Below are 14,180 nucleotides of genomic sequence, written 5' to 3' on the forward strand. Positions count from 1 at the left end.
TTTGCAAATAATTTCTCCCATTCTGCCGCTTGCCTCTTCACTTCTAAACTGTTTATTTTTGCAGTACAGAAACTTCTCAATTTGAAATAATCCTATTTGTTAATTTTGGCTTTGCCTGTGCCTCTAGGATCTTTTCCAAGAACTCTTTGCCTATGCCAATATCTTGCAGGGTTTCTCTGATAATTCTTAATAATTTGATGGTGTCAGGTCACACATTTAGATCTTTAATCCATGTTGAGTGGATTTTTGTGTAAGGTGTAGGATAGAGGTCTGTCTTTGTACTTAGGCATGTGGAAATCCAGTTTTCCCAGCACCATTTGTTGAAGAGACTGTCCTTGCTCCAGGGATTGGTTTTAGTTCCTTGGTCAAATATAAGTTGGCTGTAGATGCTTGGATTGTTTGCCAGTGTGTCTATTTTTGTTACATTTTGGTCTATCCATCTGTTTTTGTAGCAGTACCAGGCTGTTTTGATTAAAACTGCCTTGTAGTGTGTCTTTTTTTTTTTAGATTTATTTACTTATTTGAAAGTAGAGAAACACAGAGGAGAGGCAGAGAGAGAGAGGTCTTCTTTCCACTGGTTCACTCCCCAATTGGCTGCAACAGCCAGAGCTGCAGCAATCTGAAGCAGAGAGCTTCTTCCAGGTCTCCCATGGGGGTGCAGGAACCAAAGGACTTGGACCATCTTCTGCTGCTTTCTCAGGTCATAGCAGGGAGCTGCATTGGAAGTGGAGCAGCCGGGACTTGAACCAGAGCAATATAGGATGCCAGCCCTGCAGGTGGCGTCTTTACATGCTACACCACAGTGCTGGCCCCATAGTATGTTTTGAAATATGGTATTGTGATGCCTCTGGCTTTGTTTTTGTTGCATAAGATTGCCTTAATATGAATTTCAGAATATTTTTTTCTGTATCTGAGAAGAATGTGTCCGATATTTTGATTGGTATAACACTGAATCTGTAAATTGCTTTCAGAAGAATGCACATTTTGATGATATCGATTCCTCCAGTCCATGAACATGGAAGATTTTTTCCTTTTTTTTTTTTTGTATCTTCTTCTATTTCTTTAATGTTTTGTAAGTCTCATCGTAGAGATCTTTGACATCCTTGGTTAAATTTATTCCAAGGTGTTTGATTTTTTTGGTGGCTATTGTAAATGGGATTGATTTTAGAAGTTCTTTCTCAGCCATGACATTGTCTCTGTATACAAAGGCTGTTGATTTTTGTGTATTGACTTTATATCCTGCTACTATATCAAACTCTTCTATGAGTTCCAATAGTCTTTTCTTGGAGTCCTTTGGATCCCATATACATAGAATCATGTCATCTGCAAATAGGGATAGTTTGATTTCCTCCTTCCCAGTTTGTATGTCTTTGTTTTCTTTTCTTGCCTAATGTCTCTGGCTAAAACTTGCAGGACTACATTGAATAGCAATGGTGAGAGTGGGCATCCCTGTGTGGTACCAGATCTCCGTGGGAATGCTTCCAAGTTTTCCCCATTCAATAGGATGCTGGCCATGGGTTTTTCATAAATTGCTTTGATTGTGCTGAGAGATGTTCCTTCTATACCCAATTTGCTTAGAGTTTTCATCATGAAAGGGTATTGTATTTTATCAGGTGCTTTCTCTGCATCTATTGACTTAATCACATGGTTTTCATTCAGCAGTTTGTTAATGTGGTGTATCACATTGATTGATTTGAGAATGTTGAACCATCCCTGCATACCAGGGATAAATGACACTTGTTCTGGGTAGATGATCTTTCTGATGTGTTGTTGGATTCAATTGGCTCGAATTTTATTGAGGATTTTAGCATCTATGTTCATCAGGGAAATTGGTCTGTAATTCTCTTTCTCTGCTGCATCTTTTTCAGGTTTAGGAATTAAAGTGATGCTGGCTTCATAGGATTTGGGAGGATTCCCTTTCTTTGAATTGTTTTGAATAACCTGAGAGTTGGAGTTAGTTCTTTAAATGTCTGGCAGAATTCAGCATTGAAGCTATCTGGTCCTGGGCTTTTCTTTGTTGGGAGGGTCTTTATTACTGATTAAATTTCTGTCTTGGTTATGTGTCTGTTTAGGTTTTCTATGTCTTCATGGCTCAATTGGGTAGGTTGTACGTGTCCAGCAATTTACCCATTTCTTCTGGGTTTCCCAGTTTTTTGGCATACAGCTCTTTGTAGTAATTTCTGATGATTCTTTTTATTTCTGTGGTGTCTGTTGTTACATTTCCTTTTTCATCTCTATGTTTATTGATTTGGGTCCTCTTTCTCCTTTTTTTTGGTTAGTTGGGCCAGTGGTGTGTCATTTTTTTTTTTTCCAAAAACAACCAGCTCAACATTTGGCTGATTGTTGGTACTGTTTCTCTGGATTCAATTTTGTTGATTTCTTCCCTAATTTTGATTACTCCTTTTTTTATTTTTTTGTTAAGATTTATTTATTTATTTGAAAGTCAGAGTTACACAGAGAGAAGAGAGGCAGACAGACAAAGAGGTCTTCCACCCGATGGTTCACTCCCCAATTGGCTGCAACGGCTGGAGCTGCGCTAATCCAAAGCCAGGAGCCAGGAGCTTCTTCCGAGTCTCCTATGTGGGTGCAAGGGCCCAAGGACTTGGGTCATCTTCTACTGCTTTCCCAGACCATACCAGAGAGTTGGATTGGAAGTGGAGCAGCCGGGTCTCGAATTGGCATCCATATGGGATGCCGGCGCTTCAGGCCAGGGCTTTAACCCACTATGCCACAGCGCCAGCCCGATTACTCCTTTTCTCCTACTACTTTTGGGTTTGGTTTGCTGCTGTTTCTCTAGATCCTTGAGATGCATTGATAGCTCTTTTTTTTGGTGCTTTTCCAGTTTCTTGATGTAGGCATCTGTTGCTATAAACTTTCCTCTTAACATTGCTTTTGCTGTATCCCATAAGTTTTTATATGTTGTATTGTTTTCATGTGTTTCCAGAAATTCTGTGATTTCTCTTTTGATTTCTTCTATGACTTACAGTTCATTCAGGAGCATATTGTTGAGTCTCCGTGTGTTTGCATATACTCTAGAGATTCCTGAGTTACTAATTTCCAGTTTCACTCCATTGTGGTCCAAGAAGACGCATGGTATGGTTTCGATTTATTTTTTTTAATTTGCTGAGTCTTTATGACCTAGTCTGTGGTCAATCCTAGAGAAAGTTCCATGCACTGCTGAGAAGAATGTGTATTCTGCAATTGTAGGATGAAAAGTTTTGTAGATATCTGTTACATCCATTTGGTCTGTAGTGTTGATTAACTCTGCTGTTTCCTTGCTGATTTTCTGTCTGGTTGATCAGTCCATAAGTGAAAGAGGAGTATTGAAGTCCTCCAATACTACTGTATTGGAATCTAAATCTCCCTTTAAGTCCCTTAACATTTCTTTTAAGTAGCCAGGTGCCCTGTCATTAGGCGCATATATGTTTATAATTGTTATCTTGCTGTTGGATTGATCCCTTAATCATTATATAGTGCCCCTCTTTGTCTTTTGAACAGTTTTATTGTTAAAGTCTGTTGTGTCTGATTTTAACATGGCTGCACCAGCTCTTTTTTGGTTTCTGTTGGCATGAAGTATCTTTCTCCATCTTTTCACTTTCAGTCTGTGTGCATCTTTGTTGGTGAGATGTGTTTCTTGTAGTCAGCAAATAGACTTTGTTTTTTAATTTCTTCAGCCAGTCTGTCTTTTAACTGAGGAGTTCAGGCCATTTACATTCAAGGTGACTACTGATAAGTAATGACTTTGCCCTAACATTTTCCCAAAAATCTTCCTATTTTTTACTTTGGATTTCCTTTGAACTGAGATCTTTTCTTCCTTTACCTTCTTTCATAGTGATGACCATGTTTCTCTGTTTTCTCTGTGCAACACATCTTCAAGCATCTTCTGCAAGGCTGGACATGTGGCGACAATTATTTCAATTTCTGTGTTATGGAAGGCCTTTATTTCACCTTCATTCATAAATGAGAACTTTGCAAGGTATAATATTCTGAGATGACAGTTTTTTTTTCTCTTAAGACTTGGAATATATCTCACCATCCTCCCCTAGGCTGTAGGGTTTCTGATGAGAAGTCCACTGTGAGTCTAACTGGAGATCCTCTGAGAGTAATCTGGCGTTTCTCTAGTGCACATTTTAGAATCTTCTCTTTATGTTTCACTGTGATGAGTTTGATTACAATGTGTCGTGGCAAGGATCTTTTCTGGTCATGTCTATTAAGAGTTCTGTGTGCTTCTTGTACTTGGATGTCCCTTTCTTTCTCCAAATTAGGAAGGTTTTGTGTTATTTCACTAAAAAGGCCCTCTAATCCTTTCTCTGTTTTCATGCCTTCAGGAACTTCTAAAACCCACATATTGGGTCTTTTTATAGTGTCCTGTGGATTCCCAACAGTGTTTTTTTAAGTTTCTAAGTTCCTCTTGTTGTCTTTGGCTTGACTGTGTAATTTCCTTTGCTTTGTCTTTTAAGTCCGATATTCTTTGTTCTTCACTGATTCTGTAGTTGAGGCACTCCACTGCACTTTTATTTGTTCTTTTGAATTCTTCATTTCATGTTGATTTGTCTTCAATATCTCTATTTCATGGGAGAATTTTCATGTCCTGAACAGATTTCTGTGGTTTGTGCATTTGCTTCTAATACTTCTATGTAATCCTGTGATTAATTTTTTGAATTCTTGGCTGCTGCCACGGCTCACTTGACTAATCCTCTGCCTGCGGCACAGGCACCCAGGTTCTAGTCTCGATTGGGGTGCCGGATTCTGTCTCCTCTTCCAGTCCAGCTCTCTGCTGTGGCCCGGGAGGGCAGTGGAGGATGGTCCACGTGCTTGGGCCCTGCACCTGCATGGGAGAGCAGGAGGAAGCTCCTGGCTTCAGATCGGTGCAGCGCGCCAGCCATAGCAGCCATTTGAGGGGTGAACCAACAGAAAAGGAAGATCTCTCTCTCTGTCTCTCTCTCTCTCACTAACTCTGCCTGTCAAAAAAATTTTTTTTAATTCCATTTCTCGCATTTCTTCTGTCTTGTCGTCTTCACAATCTAGTATTGAAGTGTTGTTTTCTTTTAGGGATGTCATGTTGTCTTCTTTATTCCTGTGTCTTGAATTGGTGGTTTGTTGTATGGTATTTGTGGAGATACTCGTTGGTTTCTTCTGCCGCTTTTTTTTTTTTTTTTGGCAGCTTCTATCTTTTTATGTACTTTTATCTTTGTACTATGACTCTGTAGATAATGTACTATCTGATTTCAGTGAATATCTAGAGGCTTATAGTGGGTGTGGCCAGAGAGCCCTGTTCAGTTCTCCAGGGTTAAAGGCATGCCTAATGTGACACACACAGGTTTTTCATGGTAAATCTTCTCTCTCTCTCTTTTTTTTAATCAGAAGGGAAATTTATTATGCTCAACTGAGCTACTTTCTTCAATGCAGGCCAGTGCCTGAGCACTAGCCCCAGTGGGTATAATATTTATCTGCTCTCTTGGGCCGGCACCGTGGCTCAATAGGCTAATCCTCCACCTGTGGCGCCAGCATACTGGGTTCTAGTCCCGGTCGGGGCACCGGATTCTGTCCCGGTTGCCCCTCTTCCAGGCCAGCTCTCTGCTGTGGCCCGGGAAGGCAGTGGAGGATGGCCCAAGTGCTTGGGCCCTGCACCCGCATAGGAGACCAGGAGAAGCACCTGGCTCCTGGCTTCGGATCAGCGTGGTGCCCCGGCCGCAGTGGCCATTGAAGGGTGAACCAATGGCAAAGGAAGACCTTTCTCTCTGTTTCTCTCCCTCACTGTCTACTCTGCCTGTCAAAAAAAAAAAATTTTTTTTTTTATCTGCTCTGTCCCAAGGGCCACACAAAGGATCTGTGCAGTCCTCAGTGTAAGTTCAGTTTCCCCAGCAATGTCTTGCACTAGGTAACCAGGAACCCCCAAACTTGTGGAGTCTCCCACTGAGACTGCTCAAAATCCTAGCCACAGGCTGGCACTGTGGCGCACTTGGTTAATCCTCTGCCTGTGGTGCCAGCATCCCATTTGGGCACTGGGTTCTAGTCCCAGTTGCTCCTCTTCCAGTCCAGCTCTCTGCTGTGGCCCAGGAAGGCAGTGGAGGATGGCCCAGGTGCTTGGGCCCCTGCACCTGTGTGGGAGACCAGGAAGAGGCACCTGGCTCCTGGCTTCGGATTAACATGGCTCCGGCCATTGAGGCTATTTGAGGGATGAACCATCGGATGGAAGATCTTTTTTCTTTGTCTTTCTCACTGTCTGTAACTCTGTCAAATAAATAAATTAAAAAAAAAAATCCCAGCCACACCGTGAGTCCTCCCTTCACCCTCAGTTTTTTTCACAGTCCTGGTTCAGAAGCCTCACATAGTCAAAAGCTCTTAGCCACCTGTTAGTTCTCCCCACCAGATTCAAGAGTCCACTTGGCTGGTTTCTGTTATGGTCACAGACATGAGCTGGCTGGTGAAGCTGTTATGCACGTCCAAAATGGCACCTGATCCATTGGCTTGTTACAGGACACCATTGTGAAGTGATTGGGAGAGAGAAATGTGTCCATCCAGTACTTTTTTTCCTCCTCTAGTTTGGCTGGTACACTATCCCCCACGGGGCTCCAAGCCGGTTTCTCTCTAGGCTCTTCCTACAGCTTGGACTACTGGGGTCTGGTCTCCCCTCACTTTCCAACACTGGTGCATAGTTCTCAGCTGCGGGAGTCCCGAGCCGTGGGTGCCCACGCCCTCCATGTGGGTCCACCATGTCCCTCTAATTTCAGTAGAGTTTCCTCTGCCGTTGTCTCCCTACCTCTTCTCTGAGACTACACTCTATCCACTTTTTACACTACCTTCTCCTGGGCTAGAGCAGTAAACTCCCTCTCTACTCCTCCATCTTGGAACCTAAACTTGGCTCTTTCCACTGCTTTGGCTGCATCCCATGAGTTTTGATTTGTTATGCTTTTATTTCCACTGATCTCAAGGAATTTTCTTTTTTCTCCCTAGGGTTTTTTTTTTTTTTTTCTGACTTCTGTTCAAGAGAATGCTGTTCAGTCTCTATGAATTTGCATAATTTCTAGAATTTCTTTTTCTTATTTCCAGTTTCACTCCACTGTGGTCTGAAAAGAAACATGTATGATTTTATTGAGACTTGTTTTATAGCCTAGAATGTGATCTGTCCCACAGATTGTTCCATGTGCTGATGAAAAGAATGTGTGTTATACAGCTGTGGGACGGAAATGTTCTGTAGCATTGCCCATGCCGACTGTAGAGTAGCTTAACTCTGTTGTTTCTTTGTTGATCTTTCATCTGGGTGATCTGACCACTGAGGAGAGCAGGGTTTCAAGTCCCCCAGTGCTGCTCTATTTGAGCTTGTCTCCCTTTACTTCCATTAGCATTTGATTTATAGGGCGGCATTGTGGCATGGCTGGTGAAGCTGTCATCCTATATGGACACCAGGACTAGAACTGCTCCACTTTCCATCCAGCTTCCTGCTAAAGCACCTGGGAAAGCAGCAGAAGATGGCCTAAGTGCTTGGGCCCCTGTATCCATATGGGAGACCCAGATAAAGCCTGGCTTTGGCCTGGCACAGCCCTGGATGTTGTGGCCATTTGGGCAGTGAGCCAGCAGATGGAAGATACCTCTCTCTCTCTCTCTCTCTCTCTGTCTCTCTCTGTCTCTCTGTGTAACTCGGACTTTCTAAAAATAAATCAAACATTGCTTTATCAAACCGGGAGTCCTAGCTTTAGTTGCATATACATTTACAGTAGTCACATCTTCTTGAATTTATCCATTCAAAATATTGGTCATTATGTAGTGATCTTCTTTGTTTCTCTTAATGGTTTTTATTTTAAAATCTATTTTGTCTGATGAGAGTTTAGCTACTCCTCGCTTTTGATTTCCACTTGCTTGGAGTATCTTCTTCCATTTTTTCACTTGCAGTCTGTGTGTATCTTTATAGAGAAAGTGTGTTTCTTGTAGGCAGCACATAATTTTTTTCTTGTCAATCCTTTCAGCCAGTCTGTATTTTTTAATTGGGGAATTTGGTCCATCTATGTTCAAGATTATTATTGATAAGTAATTACTTGGTCCTACCGTTTTTCCATAAAGATTCTTATTTCTTTTAAAATCTTTTTTTCTGATTTTCTACCTTCATATTCTTTGGTGATGCTGATTGCCTATTTCTGTTTGTATAGTATGTCTTTGAGTATTGTTTATAAGGCTGACTAGGGAGTGATGAATTCTTTCCATTTTTGCTTGTCTTGGCAAGTCTTTATTTCATTTTGATTCATGGTAAAATATTCTGGTTGGCAGTTTTTTTTCTTTTGAACTTGGATTGTATCTCTCTGTTCCCTCCTGGCCTGTAGGGTTTCTTTGGAAAAATCTATCACCAGTCTGATGGGAAGTTGCTTTAAAAGTGACTTGGAATTTCTGTATTGCAAGTTTTAGGGTCTTCTCTGTATGTTTTACTTTTACATTTTGACTGTGATGTGAGGATCTTTCCTGATCATTGCTATTTGGGGTTCTCTGAGCTTCCTGTAGTTGGATATCCATGTCTTCGTCCAAATTGGGAGAATTTTCTGTTATTTCATAGGTTTTGCAGACCAATCTTTTCTTCTGTTCCTTCAGGAATTCCGAAGACTTACATCCTGCAGCATCCAGGGGTAGCCCAGAGATCCCCGAACACTGTTACTGTTTTTCCTTTCTTTTTGTATGACTGTTGCATTTCAAAAGACCAATCATCCCCATCAGATGTTTTTTTCTTCTTCCTCAACTTGTCTGTTGTTATGGCTTTTCACTGGATTTTATAGTTAACTTACTGGGTACTTAATTTTATTTCCATTTGGTTTTTCATCTCTGCCTTAGCTGAATTTTTCATCCTTGTCGTGTACTGATTCCTTAACTACACTGAACTGTTTCTCTGCACTGTCACATCTCTGAGTAACCTTACAGTCATGCTTTTGAATTTTTTTTTAAAGATTTATTATATTTATTTGAAAGTCAGAGTTACACAGAGGAGAGGCTGAGAGAGAGGTCCTCCATCCGTCGGTTCACTCCCCCAATTGGCTGCAATGGCCGGAGCTGTGCTGATCTGAAGCCAGGAGCCAGGAGCTTCCTCCTGGTCTCCCATGCGGGTGCAGGGCCCAAGGACCTGGGCCATCCTCCACTGCCCTCCTGGGCCACAGCACAGAGCTGGATTGGAAGAGGAGCTGCCGGGACTAGAACTGGCGCCCATATGGGATGCCGGCGCTTCAGGCCAGGGCTTTAACCCACTGCATCAGAGCGCCGGCCCCCTTTTGAATTCTGATTCTGGCATTCTGCCCATCGCCCTTTCTTCACAGTCCAACATCAGTGCATTCTTGAGCTCTTTTGGGGGAAGTCCTTGCCTTGTCTGCTCACTTCTTGCATTCTGATGTGGATTTTCGTGCATCTCGGGATCTCTAGTTTCTGTCACTTCGAGAGGATGGGCCTGGGCAGAGTGCCAAAACTTGGCTGGCAGTCCAGGCAAGCTGTGGCATCATACTGTGCCTTAGGCACAGCACAGGGAGCCTAGTTCCAAGTCCCGGCGAGCAGAGTGTGGCTGGATTAGGTGGAGAGCTCTAGGACATGTGCTGGGTGGGGCCAGGGAGCTCAGCCATTGCTGTGGAGTTAGTGAAGCTCCTATGGGGGCTGTCAGCCAGGGGATGGGCATATTGGGGCCACCTGGTGTGTGCAGACTCCCAGCCTTTCACTGTGCCAAAGGGAGCCAGCTGATTGCCTGCTAGAGCCAGCGCACAGTGCCAGTGCACTCCACAGCGCCCCCTGCAGCCCCACTGGGAGGTCTGTCCACAGCACGCAGGGAGCCGCTCTGCACTTGGAGTGGAGGAGGAGGGCACCACTGCCCCCAGTTCAGTGTTGGAAGCAGGGAGCACCACGGGGCATTCCCCGGACTTGAGTTCCCAAGGCGCCTCCAGCTGAGGCCTGGAGCTTAAGGAATGCACCGCCCACGGCTGCAGCCCAAGTGCCAGCCCGACAGGTGTGCTAATACGTGTTAATTTGAATAAGTAATTTAACTCAGCCCCTCAGTGGCACGGCCATTCAAGTGCTCAGTCCTCAACGAGGCCCTGGGCACCAGACAGACATTGAGGTAGAAGCAGTTGTACACAGTTGTACACATTGTCACAGCAATTGTAGGGGACTGTGCTGATCCGGAGGCTCCAAGAGCTGGGCCGCGTGGCTGTAGCTCCTGCTGCCATCACCACCCCCCTCCTAAACGTCCAAGAATCCCCCCGCCCTTTTACAAGGGTCGCGGTCATTGGGTCTCCCCGCAGGAAGGGGCTCTGGGGGCGGCCCTGGTCAGTGTCACGCTCTACCCTGCAGGGTGATTCTGCTGCTGATCAACTCCTTCGACCTAGAGGATGGCTCCGTGACCGCTGACAACCTGGAGCAGGTGAAGGGCTACCTGGCGTCCACCTACCCCAGTGAGTACAGCGCCATAGCCCCGCAGATCCTCAACTGCAGCCTGGAGTCGGAGCTGAACACGGTGAGGAGCTGGCTTCTGGGCTCGCCTCCGTGCACCGGGAGCCTGTGTGGGGCCGGCGGGCGGCGGGGGAGGTGCCAGGCGGTCCCAGGGCGCTCAGAGGACAGCCCTGACGGCCCTCTTCCCGGTCAGGTGCCTGTGGGGCCCGTGTCCCTTCTTCCGCCCTTTTCTCTTATTGAGAAATTTGTTTTTAAGAAAATAATTTAGTTATTTGAAAGGCAGAGTGACAGGAAGCAACAGAGATGGAAAAGAGAGGTATCCTCCATCCATCGGTTCACTGCCCAGATGTCCGTAACGGCCAGGTATGGGCCAGGCTGAAGCCAGGAGCCAGAGCTCCGACTGCATATCTCTGTCCCCAGAAAAAATCGCATAGGAGGTTAGCACCTGGGCCGCCTGCTGCTGCCTCTCCAGGGGCCTCAGCAAGCAGATCTCGGATCCACAGGAGAGGAGCCAGGCCTGGAATGAGCACTCCGAGAGGGGTTGCTGGCACTGCAGGCGGCAATGTCACCCACCGTGCTACACTGCCAGCCCCATAGAACAGAGCGTATGACAAACACCCACAGATGCACCACTCCGAGTGGACAGTTATAAACATTTGTCATTTTGTGTTCAGATTAAAAAAAAAATTTTTGAGAGGCAGAATTAGAGACACAGAGAGGGACAGAGAGAGAGAGAGAGAGTCTTGAGTCTGTTGGTTTAGTCCCCAAATGGCAGGAACAACCAGAGTGGGGCCGATCTGAATTCAGGAGCCAGGAGCTACTTCCGGATCTCCCAGGTAGGTACAAGGGCCCAAGCACTTGGGCCATCTTCTACTGCCTTCCCAGGCCATTAGCAGAGAGCTGGATCTGAAAAGGAGCAGCTGGGATTTGAACTGGTACCCATATGGTATGCTTATATTGCAGGCAGAGGATTAACCTACTGGGCCACAGCACCAGCCCTTGCGATTTTTTAATCTAAAAGAATTTCAGTAAAAGTCCTCTTCACGGCCAGCCCTGGGTTTTCCTGCTCCCCAGGGGTGAGAGCTTTTTCTTCAATAATTACCCATGTTCATGTTTTTGAATGACATTTTTTGTTGGCCATTTTTTTTTTTACAGGCAGAGTGGACAGTAGAGGGAGACAGAGAGAAAGGTCTTCCTTTGCCATTGGTTCACCCTCCAGTGGCCGCCGTGGTAGGCGCGCTGCGGCCGGCGCACCCCGCTGATCCGATGGCAGGAGCCAGGTGCTTCTCCTGGTCTCCCATGGGGTACAGGGCCCAAGGACTTGGGCCATCCTCCACTGCACTCCCTGGCCACAGCAGAGAGCTGGCCTGGAAGAGGGGCAACCGGGACAGGATCGGTGCCCCGACCGGGACTAGAACCTGGTGTGTAGGCGCCGCAAGGTGGAGGATTAGCCTACTGAGCCGCGGCGCCGGCCATGGCCATTTTTAATTGGATATAAGTGACCTGGAAAATACTTTTCTCACTATATATTGTAATTTCTCATTTATGTGTCATTTTATCCCATCACACAACATACCATGACTTATTTATTCCTTTACTAATACTCTCTTGGTATTTTGTTTTCCAAACTGTTGCTACTTAATAACACTTCTTGTATTTATACAGAATTATCTCCACTATACTGAGATCTATCTTTTTCACATTAATTTTGGAACAGCTTAATGAGTTTTGTAGAGGAAAAAAGAAATGCCTTAGGGGATTTTAATTAGAGCTGCGTTGATTTTATGTAATAATTTGGGGAGAATTAGTATCTTTGAATTGTAACTTTTTTTCAGGAGCATGCATTCACTCAGATTTTTTATGATCTTGAATTTGTTTTTCAGATGAAAATCTTGACAAATCTTTGATTAGGCTTATTTTATTATTCTTGAGATGGGTGTCTTTGTCCCTTCTCTTTGAATCATTGTGTATTTTTGTGGGAAAAGCAAGCTAAGGATTTTTGCATGTTTTTTTTTTGTTTGTTTGTTTGTTTTACAGGCAGAGTGGACAGTGAGAGAGAGAGAGAGAGAGAAAGGTCTTCCTTTTTGTCGTTGGTTCACCCTCCAATGGCCGCTGCGGCCGGCGCACCGCGCTGATCCGAAGCCAGGAGCCAGGTGCTTCTCCTGGTCTCCCATGTGGGTGCAGGGCCCAAGGACTTGGGCCATCCTCCACTGCACTCCCTGGCCACAGCAGAGAGCTGGACTGGAAGAGGGGCAACCAGGACAGAATCCGGTGCCCCGACCGGGACTAGAACGACCGGGACTAGAACCCGGTGTGCCGGCGCCGCAAGGCAGAGGATTAGCCTGTTGAGCCAAGGCACCGGCCCTGGATTTTTGCATGTTGATCTTGTATCTAGCAGCTGTGGTGAATTCTCTGAATTCTTATCTGCAAATTTGCTTCCCTTTTCTATGTAAACTACCATATTGCCTGCAGCTAACATTTTGCATTTTTGCTTTTTGGGTTTCTCATTCATTTTTGAAAATTGTATTCACTAAGTTTTCTTTTCTTTTCTTTCTTTTTTTTTTTTTTTTTTTTTTTTGACAGGCAGAGTTAGACACTGTGAGAGAGACAGAGAGAAAGGTCTTCCTTTTGCCGTTGGTTCACCCTCCAATGGCCGCTGCGGACGGCGCATCTCGCTGATCCGAAGCCAGGAGCCAGGTGCCTCCTCCTGGTCTCCCATGCGGGTGCAGGGCCCAAGCACTTGGGCCATCCTCCACTGCCTTCCCAGGCCACAGCAGAGAGCTGGACTGGAAGAGGGGCAACCGGGACAGAATCCGGTGCCCCAACTGGGACTAGAACCTGGTGTGCCGGCGCCGCTAGGCGGAGGATTAGCCAAGTGAGCCGCAGCGCTGGCCCTGTTTCCTACCACTGGGAAGTGGCAGTGATTGTGGGTGTATTCCTACCTTTTTATATTTCACATAAATATAAATTCTGTAGCTGTCTTCTCGAGTGTGTTCTTAGAGAATACTTCAGCTTAGGGATAAGGATCAGTTGTGTGACGCCAGCATCCTTATGGGCACTGGTTCAAGTCCCAGCTGCTCTACTTCCACTCCAGCTCCCTGCCAACAAACCTGGGAACGCAGTAGAAGATGGCCCAAGTGTGTGGGTCTCTGCCACCCATGTGGGAGACCCAGATGGAGTTCCATGTTCCTGGCTTCGGCTGGCCCAGCCCCAGCTGTTGCAGCCATTTGAGGAATGAACTAGTAGATGGAAGATCTCTCTCTCTCTACTCCTACTCTGCCCCTATAACTCTGCCTCCCAAATAAATAAAATCCATCTTTAAAAAAAAAAAATAGGAATGAGGGAGACCTCTTGGATCTGGTTGGCTCTGGTTATTTGGCCTTTTCACTGTTTGATGGGTGGCTGTATTCTAGATCACCTTGTGGGGGAGGTGGCGATGCTGGCGTCTGATTGGCTAGCCCCAGTTCCCTGCTGCCACTTGCTGTTAGCCTGACCATCCCTCCCGGGGCAGGCATGGGAGCCCCTGTCCCCACGGCTCTGGCTTCGTCGCGATCCCGCTCAGCTGAGCCAGGAGGGCCGTTTTCTCCCTGCCTCTCCCGTGTTCTCGGCTCAGCTTCCTTGGCAGTTGTGGCTCCTGGGCGATTTCCTCACTGACCGCTGGGCTGGGCTGTGTCCTAGAATGAGGGGGTTTGGATTCTTAAGACTCCCCACTCCCACTGTATTTTCTTTGCTCTCTCCTTCTCTTCGTCTCTCCTCACCCCGTTATTCTC

General features: G+C 45.6%; 1 protein-coding gene across 1 annotated transcript in view; it reads left to right on the forward strand.

The window, feature by feature from the left end:
• SLC6A20 (solute carrier family 6 member 20) overlaps positions 1 to 14,180 on the forward strand; it is a 42,105-nt gene that overhangs the window by 21,961 nt on the left and 5,964 nt on the right. Inside the window, exon 7 of the mRNA XM_062199939.1 lies at positions 10,312 to 10,474. Coding sequence (XP_062055923.1) covers positions 10,312 to 10,474 — 163 coding nt within the window. The remainder of the gene's footprint in view (positions 1 to 10,311; positions 10,475 to 14,180) is intronic.

This window comes from Lepus europaeus, chromosome 9 (assembly GCF_033115175.1).
Source record: "Lepus europaeus isolate LE1 chromosome 9, mLepTim1.pri, whole genome shotgun sequence".
Lineage (NCBI taxonomy): Eukaryota > Metazoa > Chordata > Mammalia > Lagomorpha > Leporidae > Lepus > Lepus europaeus.